The 14,555-nt window shown below is 40.4% G+C and overlaps 1 protein-coding gene across 11 annotated transcripts in view; it reads right to left on the minus strand.

Moving 5' to 3' along the window:
* The window catches only part of Hdac9 (histone deacetylase 9), an 832,694-nt gene that overhangs the window by 182,296 nt on the left and 635,843 nt on the right, over window positions 1–14,555 (minus strand). For all 11 annotated transcript variants that reach the window (XM_029484907.1, XM_029484903.1, XM_029484900.1 and 8 more), the window contains one exon: window positions 1,073–1,180. In XM_029484907.1, the coding sequence (XP_029340767.1) occupies window positions 1,073–1,180 (108 nt within the window). The remainder of the gene's footprint in view (window positions 1–1,072; window positions 1,181–14,555) is intronic.

Consider the following 14,555-nt stretch of genomic DNA (forward strand, 5'->3'; position numbering starts at 1 on the left):
AATTCTGACCCCTGGGAAAGATGACACCACAGTTTATGATGCTGCCCTACATTTTAAATCACAAGATTCTGGCATAAATTGAATAAAAAATTCATTTAACATGAAGAAAAAGAATCCTTTTTTTGATTTTACCTTAGATTTACAAAACACAAGGTGCATATGTTGCTGGTCATTATAGATTTTCCCTCCAGCCAGTTGCTAAAAATACCAGATCAATCACCGTAGCAGATCGCATTATGAAGTGTGTGAACTAGTGCATTAAAAACTGTGTTAGCACCAACGAAGTTTATTGGGGTAGCTACATTCAAGACACACATGGCGGACCTTTAAATAGCACTGTTAAAATACCAAATAAAATGTCAATGTCTGTCAGGTCTCTGGCTTTTATAAATTGTTTAGACTGGAAACGTTGGGGTTTGGACATTGTTCTTTTCATAGGATGTAGAAAAGAAGAGACCATAAAAGAAAAGAACAATAAAGCATAGCTCATTTTTGAAGTTCTTTCATGGAAAAACATACTCTGGGTCGTTACTCCCCTAATCAACAATTTCCTTCTCCCTCTCAGTCCTTCCGTTGTCGTTGTCGTCTGGTATTTGACTTTCTCCCCTCCTCTCTCTGGGTGGTATTTTCAGCTTATACATACTACTCAGTAACCAGAGTTTTTAAGTCACTTCAAAGGAGACCGTATGGATTGCGTGACAGATTTTACGCACGCATGCACGCACGCACACACGCACGTATGCACACATAGAGAACATGGTATTTTAAACATGGACCCTGGTTTTGCTTACCATTTCTATGGCCTTACAAATACACCAGTATGATCTGAATACAGAACATTCTGGAGAGAAGGAAGGCTCTTCAAGCAGGACGGTCACCGACTATTTACAGAGTTCTGCTCACACCTCAATGGTCATCTCCTTGGCCTCCTCCCTCTGTCTTCTTCCCTGTATTACGCCCCCCCCCCCCCCCCCCCCCCCCCCCCCCCCCCGCCGGCCGTTTCCCAAACAACAACATCTCTGTTTCAGCAACTTCTCTAGACTTCCCACACTTAATGCAACCCAGACCTCACCTTCAGCTCTCCTGAGGCCACTTTGGAAGCCAGCTCAATGACACAGCCAACAGCCATGCGTGCAGCACCGGACGAGTGCAGCTCATTCCAAATGGTGTCACTGTCCACCTGAGCAAACAGGCAGCAGGGTCCAAAAAGGAGAGAAAAGGAAAAGAGAAGAGAAGGGTGAGAAGGAGGGTGGGGGAGGGGATGAGAAAGAAAAAGCAAATCTGTGAGGAAGGGCTGGCAGAGTAACAGCCTATGTACAAAAACATTAGTCTTCCGTCCTGGCCAGCTGAAAAGGCCTTCTGGACATGGCTTTGCTTATACTTTTTCTCTGCACTGAGTTCTCCAATGGAAACACATTCCTGCCATGCCTCACTGCCATTCCCTGTTTAGATTTCTCATTACAAATAGCATTACATAGGCCAGATCTGGCTTAGGGACAGACCTACTAGAAACCAGGCACTGGCAGTAGGTAAAGCAAAAACCAAGAGCACTTAGTTATACATAAAAATCGGATTTGCAAGTGCTGCAGGGAGAGAACACTCCTCCGACTGCAGGTTTATCGGGAGCCAAAGACAAGGTTTAGACAGGTACCAGTAGCTGGCCACGGGTAGGAAGTAGTAACCACAGCTCAGCCCCAAGGATGCAAGGGCTGTGTAGATTTCTTGCTTAAGACGTTAGCTAGAGTGAACTGGGATTTGGATCATGATGGAGAGGTTTAATTCTTCCCAGAATGGGTACTGTTTAGAGCCTAGTTTCAGCGCAAACTGGATTTCCTAAAATGCACAGCTGCCTCTGTCCTTGAGTACCATCATGGAAGTCCTTGCATTCTTGAAATGTCGTTGGTTCTCCCCCCCCCCCCCATAAGAACATACATATTGAGGATATTAAACGTGCAGTCATAGTGGTTTTGACTGTAATATTTGTTGCTTATTGTATGTATAAAGCATTTTAAAACATTGAAAAACCAGCACCAAATGATGGGCAGCTCTGATCTCAGAGTGTGTGAGTCACAGGAAGTATTTAAGAAATGAGATTAAATGTTTATGAACATAAATATCAAGCCTTTGTGAGTGGGCCAAAGAGGATATCCTGTATAAAACCAAGCTTTTACTTCAAAAAAAATTGAGAAAAAGTCAAAGGGCTAGTCACATGAAAAACGGAAATAAATAAAAATAACGCATATTTACAAAGCCCTAATAGGTTTCCTGAGTAATATCATTTATCTATTCTTTTCTCCTGTGCTCATTATTGACTTAATAAGTCATGGCAAGTTCTCAACAATACAACCAAAACCACAGTCATATTGTTCTCAAGGAGTACTGGACACAGAGGTATCCAGTAGATGCTTGAGGTTCTGGCCTCTTTCCAAATAGCTGCGTCTCCAAGCTGTCAATAAGGAATAAAAGAAACAAACAAAACCAAAAATCATGAGAACTATATAACCACACAGACAAACAAATTTGCACACAGGAAACAAGGTCATCTAAACAGGATGGCTATAAAGACGGAAGGGTATAATGCCAATCTGGTAGGGGAGACACCCTGGTCTTTTTTATAAAATGTGGTGGGTTACACTAGTTAATCTCTGCACCCCAGATTTCTTATCCATGAAAATATTTTAGGCATCATCTGATAGCTCAGAGGTTAAGAGCACATAATGTCCTTTCAGAGACTCTGAATTTGGTTCCTGGTAACCACACAGCATGCATTCACACAAACACACACACACAAAGCTGTTGTAGGATGCTTTTGAAGGATACTGTATGGTCTAAAAGCATTCAGCTGAGTTTGGAATCAACCTTTTAGTTACAGCAGCAACATCTGCTCAAGAGCCAAGACCCTACTGAATGAACGAATGCACTCACTGACCCTCTTAAAGAAAAGCAGCATCTTTACTGCTATAAGCAGGTATTTGAGATTCATGAGGCTATGGTCTCAGCACTCTATGCTGAAAAATAAATCTTGGGATTGACTTTGTGTTAAACAGTTTATAATCAGTTTTTATTTATATCACTACACACCTTCAGGTGTCACAGTAAAGACTAAATGAGTGAGATTTTTTTTTTTTTTGAGGAGTTAAACAAAGACATCACACTACATTACAAAGGGACAATATGGTGCCTGGAGTATCACATAGATTCTAAGCACCTTGTTTGTTAAATTTGGTATATATTCAAACTACTCATTTCTATATATTCTTAAGGCAGTTGAACATTTCCTTCTAAAACATTAAATATCTTATTGGTTAGAAATATTAGCTGTTCTCTCAAATGAGAAAATGTTGAATTAACCACAAGACTAAAAGGACTTTGGTTACCACAGATACCTTCTTCCTGTTCACACCTATTCTGCTTCCTGGAATATTTTGTATTGATGATAAATATGATGTATCTGTGCCATTAGTGTTAGTGCATAAAACAGTAGTGAGGTCTATTTAGTTAAAAGCTGACTTATACCTAAAATGAGTTATAATTTGGGTCTACTTTTGTAGTAAATTGTTGTTTTAAAAGCATGATCAATGGATTCTTGAGATTTATTACTCATATTCAAGTTTTGCTTATCTCCAAACACATCCATTTTTTTGTGAATCTATGGAATTCCTCACTCATTCATTTACTTATACTTAAGTAGATAGGATATTTATATAAGAACTACTTGAACCTATGTTTCATGTATCGTTTATAATTAAGTGGTAAAAATAAGCAAGCTTCATAGACGTAAGCAGACCACTGACTTCTATATAAACAAGGACGTTTCTTTTACTCAGTGATTCAGGTGTAACAAATCACAGGCTGGATAATTGACATAGCACAAGTAGATTTACCACAGTTAGGGTTTTTTGCTTACAGATAGCATGAAGGGATATTCTGTTGCTGAAAAGTTTACTTATATTGAGAGAGGAACCCATTTCTCTAGTTTCATTTAGTATTAATAATTTTCTAAAGGCTTATTAATCATTATTGTGCATTTTTCATTCAATATGAATTTTGAAGGAGTTTTAGGAACACCAAGATTCTATCCCAAAAGTTTGTTAAGTACAAACACACTTCCATGACATTATGTTCCAAACACTGTTTCACAATCAAATTAGCTACCCAACATGTCTCACATGTATTTCCATATCTTATAAGATCTCTCACAGAATAATTAGAGGTATTGCTTGTGAACATCTCCACCACTCATGACTCTAGCATAAATACGCATACCTACTTCCTGTCTTTCACAATGGCAGAAAGTATTTATTCTCCCTTTTTCTCAAACTGAATGGAGAAACTGCCAACACTTTTGTCCTTTATCAATGCTAATACCAGGAGCATCATTTCCACAAGGGCACTGTGATTTCAGCTACTACAGGATTTCTTAACAAGATGGTTGAGTTCACCAACCGAGGATGTATAGGAGATATCCAGAGCTATAATGGATGTGAAAAGAGCAAGAAGACTTGAGATGGACACATTGCAGGGCTAGGATCTGAAGCAAATGCAATGCCAATGCAGTAATGGCAGAAGCAGAAGTTAGAGAGCCTAGCCTTGTTCAGTCTGGGGCTTTAGCTTATGGAAGTTGAAACACCATGACAGAGTTTACAGTGAATGAAAGATAATGTAGGATGTAATAGAAAGTAAAGCAAGAGAGAAAAGAAATTGAGGCAGAGCAGGGAGTCACTCTGGTGGACACATTAGCTACTTAGCATGATCTCAATGGGATTATTAACACATTCAAGGGAGATACTTACAAAACAGAATCACTCTATCTTAAAAACATGTTTGATTATTTTTCTTTCCTTGCTTTTGAACTTCTTTATCCATCCACCAACTCACTTACAAGAATGTTTGTGTATGTATAAGTGTACACTGTATGTATATTAGGGTGTCACTAGTTTGGAATTCAAAAGGGAGATTTGGATTTATATGTAGAAAATATAGTGACAGACATTTAGGAAAGTATTGGTGCCAATGCTTATTAATACCAATAAAAATATAAATTAAAATTTTATGGCACAAGAAGATTTTTCCTAATTCTGTCACATATCAAACATTATATTTGTTTGTCCCATATTGTCTATGTTAATGGGTTCTGCTCCCTGCTTCCCTAATTGATTGTGCAAGAATGGATTTTTGCCACCTGTGACTCTCTGACACCTACCTCATGTCTTGGGTTGTGTATGGGAAATTATGGGAGGAAGAAAGACTTAAAAGCTGTCCTTCTGCTCCTGAGAGATGAGACACAAGCAGGCCCAAGTGTATAATGGAGGCTGTGAAGTAGGGAGCAGCATGGGGACAAATGAGACGGACAAATATTCCAGGTAAATTCACAAAGTGGTTATAGAGAAAACACTCTGCATTCACACTTGATCATGTGCAGGGATACCTATACTGAACTTTGGATACTTGTTGATAAGAAGCTTATAACAAGGTCAGAAGGCGACCAAGGGTCACCCTGCTGCATTTCTAAGGTGTGCTCCCTGTGCAGTGGGAATGGAAGTTCAAATGCCGACGATCAACTGAGGCAGGACGGGGACAGAGCCTACTGAGTAGATTAACTACAACTTGCTCCAAATGGAGTTCATAATGGCAACTCAGGAGAGCCTAATATGAGGTGAGGTAAAGTTGCTGAGGCCCAGGAGTTCTGCCAAACTTCCAGACTGCAGAGAAATCAGAAATCAAATATCAATCAATAGAAAGCTCAGCTTCAGATACACAAGACCAGAAGTAATCAGGTTGCCAGGGAAACCTGAGTGTTCAGAGAACAGTGTGAGGATTCAAAGGCCCCTTCAGGTCTCCACCCTTCTTCAAGCATCGAAATGTCACCTCTAGAGAAAATAAAACTCTAAGAGACTGAACTATTGCTTCAATAGGCTTAAATAGTTTTTATCTAAAAGAAGGGGTTAAAGGTGGAAGAAACTGATATATAATTACTTGGGAAGATCAGTGTAACTGGGAGAAAAAAAGAAGTGTCCACTTGGGACTGTTAAGAGAGTATAAACAATGCCCCATCTTGTTTTCCTTTTCAGTTTTGTTTATTTATTTTGAGGCATGGTCTTGCTAACGGTGTCAGGTTGGCCTGGAAATCACAATCCACCTGCTTCGACCTCCTAAGTACAGGGTTTGGAGGTGTTTACTATAATTGCTAGCTTTAGCTGGGTGATCTTATTATTACCAGTGTTAGTACTGCATCTTGTGTATTGATGTACATACTCAGCAAGTCCTCTAACACTGAGCTACACCTCAGCCTCTCAGTGGCAGAAAATTACTTGACTGTATCCCAGGGGAATATATCTACCCAGGTTTTGAACTGAGCCTCTAAAGGCTATTCCATGGGTGCAGACAAGTGGGGTGTCATTGTATATTGCTGGTAATAGAACAATACTCAGAAACCATCCTCCCAGATCCTCTGAAGTATTTGACAAGCTTTCTTTTGTATGTCATTTTAGTAAATAGTATATTTTCACCTTTGACATACTTCCTTGAGTCGGATGTAATGTCAAGGTGTGGTCCAAAATAAACTCTTCCTTCCTTAGACTGCTTTTGGCAGGGCACTTTTATTTCAGCGATAGGAAAATCAAATAAACAAAAAAGAAAAACACACAAAGATATTTGCTGAGAAATGGTAGAACTCTGATTTTGGGTGAGAGTCCTTTGACCTTGAACCGAGAACAAGATTTAGTTATCTGCTGGGGATGCACAGTCTCTGTCCTGGAGATGCAATTGTAAGGAAGAGAGAAAAAAGATTGGAAGGAAAACTATGGCTTAGTAGGTCAGAAGAATAATGTTCTTTGTGTTATGGTGGCTGAAATACTTAAATAAAAAATATAATGGGCAAAATATTTACTCTTTATAAAAAGAGAAGATGATGTAGAGAATGCTGGTATCAGGTTTTTTTTTTTTTTTTGGTTTTTCGAGACAGGGTTTCTCTTTATAGCTCTGGCTGTCCTGGTGCTCACTTTGTAGACCAAGCTGGCCTTGAACTCAGAAATCCGCCTGCCTCTGCCTCCCGAGTGCTGGGATTAAAGGCGTGCGCCACCACGCTCGGCTTGGTATCAGTTTTTAAGTGCACCCTGAAGAGAAGGAGAGGCCACCCTTTCTACATCTCTATGGGCCACAAAGCTAAGGGCACCTGGAAGGACAGAATCTCACCCTCTCATCAGCAGCGGTAAAGCAATAAAGGAAAAGGCAAAGAACAGGAGATGGATGCAAAGTCCTGCATTCAATCCACTGTGCACGGTTCATGTCCCCCAGTATCCGAGGCTTTTAAAATAAATAGGAAAATTGCATATACAAGAAATTCGAATAGGAGAAATAAAAGCCAGTAAAGAACTAAACAACTACCTTAAGAAACATCCACAAGCCAGGCATGGTGATCCTCACTGTAAATCTCTGCCTTTGAGAAGCGAAGACAGGAGGACTGGCATGAGTTCAAGGCTATCAAGTAAAACTGAACCTCAAAAATGGGGTGGCAGTGGGAGCTCAGCAGTTAAGAGCACCGGCTGTTCTTCCAGAGGACCCGGGTTCAATTCCCAGCACCCACATGGCAGCTCACAACTGCTTGTAACTCTAGTGTCACAGGGATTCTAATGTCCTCTTCTAAACTCTAAGCAGCAGAGTGTCAGGCATGTGCATTTAAAGGCAAAATGCCCATATATATTATATATCATATATTATATATAATAAAGATGTGATCCTCAAAAATATAAAAAATAAATAAAAAATACATACACACACACACATACATATGCAAACAAACCCAGCTACTTCCTAATACTACCCATATCTGAAAGAGTAACATGTCCCACTCTCTGCCTGTCAGTTAAGAGAATGTACGATTAGAGGCTAAAGAGCAAACTTGCCTATGGAGCCTGGGGAGTTGATAAGGCTCATTCATTCAGTCAAAGCAGAACAGCATCAAGGAAATACAGACTGGGAATCTAGTGTGGATTGTTTATATTTTCAGCAGTATTTCTACATTCCCCACCTCTGAAGTTCGTTGGTTCCTGTTATTTGAAAGTAGAGATGGCACTAGTCATGGTGGTGTATTTCAGCTAACAGGTATTGAGAACTTATTATGGTCTGTCTACCTAGTCTAGCTTGTAAGTTTTCCAGCCATCCATCACTGATGTAAGTACTATTACTAAGCAGATTCATAAACAAAGTACATAAAACAAATGGTGATTCCATTACTAACTAGGGAAACTGCAGTGAGGACTCAGGACACTGGATTGCTTAACTATATTGATCATTATGATGACAAAAATTAAGACTCCTTATTAAAGAAGTTTCTAATCAGATTTGCAGAATCTAAAAAAAAACTCCTTAACTAATTCTTATTACATTCTGTAATATCCATGTATTTTATGTTTAAAATAATTTAATTTTACACTGTCAAGTTTACTAAAATATTTTTTTAAAAATCAAATGTTTTTGGCCACTTGAACCTGGCATATTTGGGGTTTCCTATATTACTTGTTTATTTTATTTACTTATTTATCTTTGTCAACATATAGCTGGGATTCTCAGCGAAGGTGATTTTATTTCTTCAGTCCATCTGTTGACCTCTTGAAACATGCTTTTATTGTTATGTCTGAGGGACATTTCTGTTACTGGATTCTGATGGGAAGAAGGCGAGGAAGATGTGCAATATTCAAATAGCCACAGGGCAGTTCTGTGAAAACTAATGTTTGTGAACTACCCAAGGTTCTTGAAATAACTAAGAAAGTATTGTCTTGAAGAATTCTAATTGTATATGTGTATATGAAAGTAATCTAAATGGAGTCACTAAAGATCAGGGGAGAGAAAACCCCAGATAGTCACCTTCCATCATCAAATGAAACATCAGTGCCAGGACGTGGGTTACATCAATTCAAACTGTTGACAAAAAAAGACCCCCATGAACAACCCAGCTATTGCTCTCTCAAACTGAGGGCAAAGCCTTATTTCTAAAGAAAATTCTTACTTAACTAATCAAATACAGAGAGGTCAAGCTGATCCCTACCCAGATCTTTCACCTCTACTTACAAGTGTTCAGAGGACTGGAAGGTATTCTTCACACTACCAGAGGTAGAAGGTAAAAACCAACCCAGCTACAAACCTTAAAATCGGCACCAGTGACCTGCGATATTCTGTTGCAGTTTTGTGGGAGTAACCAACCAATGTGTGATTTGACTTAAGGTTTACTCCATGAGATAGAAAATCAAACCCAATACTTGGCCACTTGACTGGGCAGGAGCCTGGGTCTAGCTAGGTCAGAGACTGAGGGGAAAACAGATACTATTCTTCCACTAAAGAACTATAGCAACGAAATGACTCCTAAGGGCACTCTGCTGTTCTTGTAGATCAGTGCCCTCTTCAGCTATCATCAAAGAAGCTTCCTGCTGTACAGAAACCACAACTACACAATGTTCAGAAACCTTGGAACACTCAGCAGTGAAAGGGAGGTCACCATCTTTCCCTGCAGGGCTCAAAGAACTCTAAGGAAGACAAGGCAGAAGGAGAATAAGAGCCAGAGGGAATGGAGGACCCTAAGGAATCACGGCTTTCTAGACACGACAGGCCTGGTGTACATATGACCTCACAGAGACCATGTCAGATTTCATGGGGCCTGCATGGATATGTACCAGATGGAGACCTAGAGCTGAAGGGGAAACAGACACACACTATAGCTCCAATCTCAAAACTAACCCAGAAGTTCTCTTCAGTTGGCATCCATTTGCAAAGCAGTCTCACCTGGGTATACAAAACATACTTGGGAAGGCCTCCTGCCCCATAGGAGTTGGCCAACACAAAATGAATCCAGTGGTAGTTGTGGAGTTTCTATGTCTCGTGTCTCATAATGCATAGTCTGGGCTTTTTTTTTTTTTCTTTTATATTCTTGTCTTTTTCTAACCTTACAGGTTGTACTAGCTGGTTTTGTGTGTCAACTTGACACAAGCTGGAGTTATCACAGAGAAAGGAGCTTCAGTTGGGGAAGTACCTCCATGAGATTCAGCTGTGGGGCATTTTCTCAATTAGTGATCAAGGGGGAAAGGCCCCTTGTGGGTGGGGTCATCCTTGGGCTGGTAGTCTTGGTTCTATAAGAGAGCAGGCTGAGCAAGCCAGGGGAGGCAAGTCAGTAAAGAACATCTCTCCATGGCCTCTGCATCAGCTCCTGCTTTCTGACCTGCTTGAGTTCCAGTCCTGACTTCCTTGGTGATGAACAGCAGTATGGAGGTATAAACTGAATAAACCCTTTCCTCCCCAACTTGTGTTCTGGTCATGATGTTTGTGCAGAAATAGAAACCCTGACTAAGACACAGGTTTTTGTGCTTCTATAGTATAGTTTCAGATTTTGTAGGGTTTTTGATTGGGGGGGTATTTCTGTGTGCACAAGTGTATGCATCTCTGCATCTGTATGTGTTTCTTGTGCTTTTTACTTAGTTCTTTTTTCCTCCCTGTTTGTTTTGCCCTATTTTGATTTATTTGTTTGTTGTTTGATTGTTTTCTAAAAATAGAGATAAGCAAAAGTATAAATTTGGGTGGGTGGGCAAGTGGGAGGATCTGGGAGGAATTAGAATAGGGGAAACTATAATCAGAATATAGTGTATGGGGAAAAACTATCTTTAATTTAAAAAAATAGAGTTCTATTGGAGGAAAAGTAATAGAGAGACATTATGACAGCTTAGTAGCTAAGAGCACTTTTGATAAGCCTGTGATATGAATTTGACCACCAGAACTCCCATGGTAGAAGGAGGGACCCAACTGAATTGACAGATTGTTCCCTGATATCCACATCTGTGCCATGCCTGTGTCCCCCACCCCAGCACACACAAATAAAAAACTACATGTAATAAAAAACATTCAATGAATCACCAGCTCCAAAGTATCAGTGCTGCTGAGCTGGAAGAATCCTGCCATGGCATACAGAGGCATACAGAGGCATATGAACAGGGGTGCTGCCTCCCCCAAAGTGGAAGCTAGAAACTCAAGGTTATCTTCTTCCTCTAGTAAACGTGGTCACTTCCACAGTGTGTGCTTTATACACAGGCTCCTTCCATGATCATGGCATCCTCACTTTTTTCATTAGCTCCACTCCTTCAATTATCAGCTGAGGGCTATGTCTCTTATGTCTCCCCTCTGACCCCCCTTTAGCCTCCTCTCTTCAGGTAGGGATGCCAAACACATAGTACTAATTCCATCTATTCCTAACAACTGCCCTTGTCCTTTCCCCTTCATCTCTCAGCCCGGAGCCCAGACTCTGATCACCAACTCCATCCATCCCTTCCATTCTAGGATACCTCCTGTCTAAAGAAGGAGCATTATATCCATACCAGCAACTTCACCTACACCCTCCACCCCTACTTGTCTGAGGACCAGTTGCCTGGCACCTGGCTTGCAACTCCTCTTCCTGTCTTTTCTTGTCAGGTAGGGATTTTGGCTGCCCATGCCCTACCTCACCAGCACTCATTGCCGGGGGAAAAATCCTAAGCACTTCTCTTTCTCCAGTCTCTTATAGAAGGTCAGCCTCTGGGCTTAAACATCACATTTAGCCTTGGCTGAAGTGAAACTAGTGATACTACACTAAAACACCAGCACTGAATTGTCCAAAGACTGAACTCAAGCTGAATACTTTCAGTCCATTACCTGACAAGTCGTGGTAATATTTAAGAGAGCTTCAGACATCTACTCAAAGGAGAAACAAGATTTACAAACCATGAAGCACTACCAATAACATAGCTCCAGAATGTCTAGAACAATCCCAATTCCTATCCTGAATAATCAAAGCAACAAGTCCCTACCAATAATTCGTACTCCTATGGTAATGTTTCCTGAATAAAGCTACTTAAATGGCACACAAAACCAATAATTTCAAAATAAGAATAACAAACATGGGCAAGGACTTTAAAGATGTAATGAATAAGTGCTGAAAGTGAAAACTGTGAACATATAAATAATTGAATAATATAATAAAAACAATTCAAGGTAAGAAAACAGAATCTATGCAGAGATAGACGATCTGAAATAAAAGTCCAAATGAAATAATGCTTCCAGTAAAAAAAAATAGGAATTCCATAAAATTCAGAGAAGAGCTTTGAAAATAGATAAAAATGGAAGAGAGATTGTGTTATGAAGATCAGCCAGAAGAACTGGATCAATCAAGTCCCACCCCACTACACACATACACAAATCCAAGAAGAGAACATGCAGGAACTCTGATACACTATAAGAAGACAAAACTTTCAAACAATAAATATAGGAGAAGAAGGCGAAGAAAAAGGGGAGAAGAAGGGGGAGGAAAAGAGAGGAGGGGATAAAGGGGGGGAGGAGGAAGAAGAGAGAGGAGGATCAAATTGAATGCAAAAACTAAACTAAAACCTATTTATAAGACCCATGGATCCAGCCACATATGTAGCAGAAGAGGACCTTGTCTGGCATCCATGGGAGGAGAGGCCCTTGGTCCTGTGAAAGCTAGATTCCCCAGTGTAGGGGAATTAGAGGGCAGGGAGGTGGGACTGGGTAGGTGGGTGGGGGCACATCCTCATAAAGGCAGGAAGAGGGGTGGTGGAATAGGGGGTTTCTGGGGGGATTGGGAAAAGGGATATGTAATGTAAGTAAATAAAATATTTGAAATCTAAATAAATAAAATATCCAAAAAAAAAAAAGGAACAACAACAACAAACCAAAAAAGTACCTCTAACTCCCCAATCTAATAATAGAGACACTTAATCAAGGGTCAGGAAACATACAGACTATCAAAAGACAAGACCAGAGGTAAAGCTTCTGAAGTTGTATAATAGGCAAATCACTAAATCCGTGGATCCAAGAAAGGATATTGAAAGCCACGAAAGAAACAAGTCACGTGAATGGAAAACCCATCATAATAACAGCTGGTTTTTCTTTTCGTGTTCTCTTTTTAAAATGTTTTTATTGATTCTGTACAAATTTCACATTTCACATGTACCTCAATCCTGCTCACCTCCCCATCCCTTAATATCTGCACTCTGGCCTTGTAACCTCCCACAAAATAAAATAAAAAAAACAAAGACAACGACAACAACAACAAAACAAAGTATAAAAAGCATCTTGTGAAAGCCGCAGAGTGTCACACTGTATCACACAGTGTACCCTTCTGTCCACACACCTTTACTTTTGAATGTTTATTGTAATGAGTCTTGGTGTGGATTAAGCCTCTGTCTACTGCTATACTCTCAATACTGGATTTTTACCAGAACTCTTCTTGGATATTTTATTGTTGCCTTGTGTCGTGGAGACTCTGCAGCCATTCCACATTCCAGCAGTTTATAGATGATATAGATGTTGGAGTGGGTCAACTCAAAGCCCTGACTCTGTGCCTGGATTGTAGCTGAGTTGGGAGGCCACCAGCTCTCCCATACTCACAACATCAGAGTGAGCTCTCCATCAGCATTCCAGCTAGCTTACCCAATGCTACAGCCAGCAAGGGGCAAGATCATCTCTCCTGCTCTCATCCCCTGAGGCTAGTTACCAACACTCACCACACCAAAGCCTGATCAGTGATGTCCAGTCAAGGTGCAGGGACCTACTCTCCCAGGTGCTGAAGCAGGGAGGAGTGGAACCAGCTCTGCAGAACCCTTGGACATCATGTCCAAGGCAGGCAGCCCAGACAAGGGACTACACATGGTCTTTAGTGCTAATATGAGCTATAGACACGGACACAGAGCCATGCTACTGCATGCCCATGTGCACAGAGGACCCTGGAACACTTAATCTGAAAAACAGGTTAAACATAAGCAAGAAGGTACAAGAAAGAAATGAACAATTCCAGAACATTGAATCAAAATAAGTATAATAGAATATCACACAGCAATAAAATAACAAACAATGTACATTGTTCAATAATAAATCTGAATATTAATGGCTGGACCTCTTCAATAAAGAGAAACAGATTAATGAACTGGATTGGAAAATGGGATCCATCTGTCTATGACCTTAATGAAACATGACCAATGATAGGCATAGCCATTTACTCTAAAAGGATAGAGAGGAATATTTCAACCAAATAGAAATGCTTTAGAATTCTCTCTGATACCAGAGAGTAGCAGTGAGATCTATCTATTCACTGGTAGAGAGAGAGCGCCTGGAAAATGTTGGCTCAAGCCCAGTTTGCGTTCTCAGTTTATATTCCGAAAGCACAAGGTGGAGATAACAAACAAGCAAGTGACATTTTCCAGAAGCATCTGTTGTTGGGTAGCTTGGGGGCCTTTGCTTTTCAAACGCACATGTTACAGTTGGCAGGTTCAAGCTCTTACGGTAAGGTTGCTAAGGGCAAGATTCTGTTGCAGTGCAGCTGTTTCTCCAGGTCAATCTGTTCTAGGTAGCAAGGTAAAACCATGCTTGGCAATAAGGAATACAAGCAGTGCTTTAAGTAAATCACTACACGAATCAGTAAGTCAGTATCTCATAGGTGTATGTCTCTCTCTCTCTCTCTCTCTCTCTCTCTCTCTCTCTCTCTCTCTCTCTGTCTCTCTCTCTCTCTGTGTGTGTGTGTG

The sequence above is a fragment of the Mus caroli genome, chromosome 12 (genome assembly GCF_900094665.2).
Source record: "Mus caroli chromosome 12, CAROLI_EIJ_v1.1, whole genome shotgun sequence".
NCBI classification, from domain to species: Eukaryota; Metazoa; Chordata; class Mammalia; order Rodentia; family Muridae; genus Mus; species Mus caroli.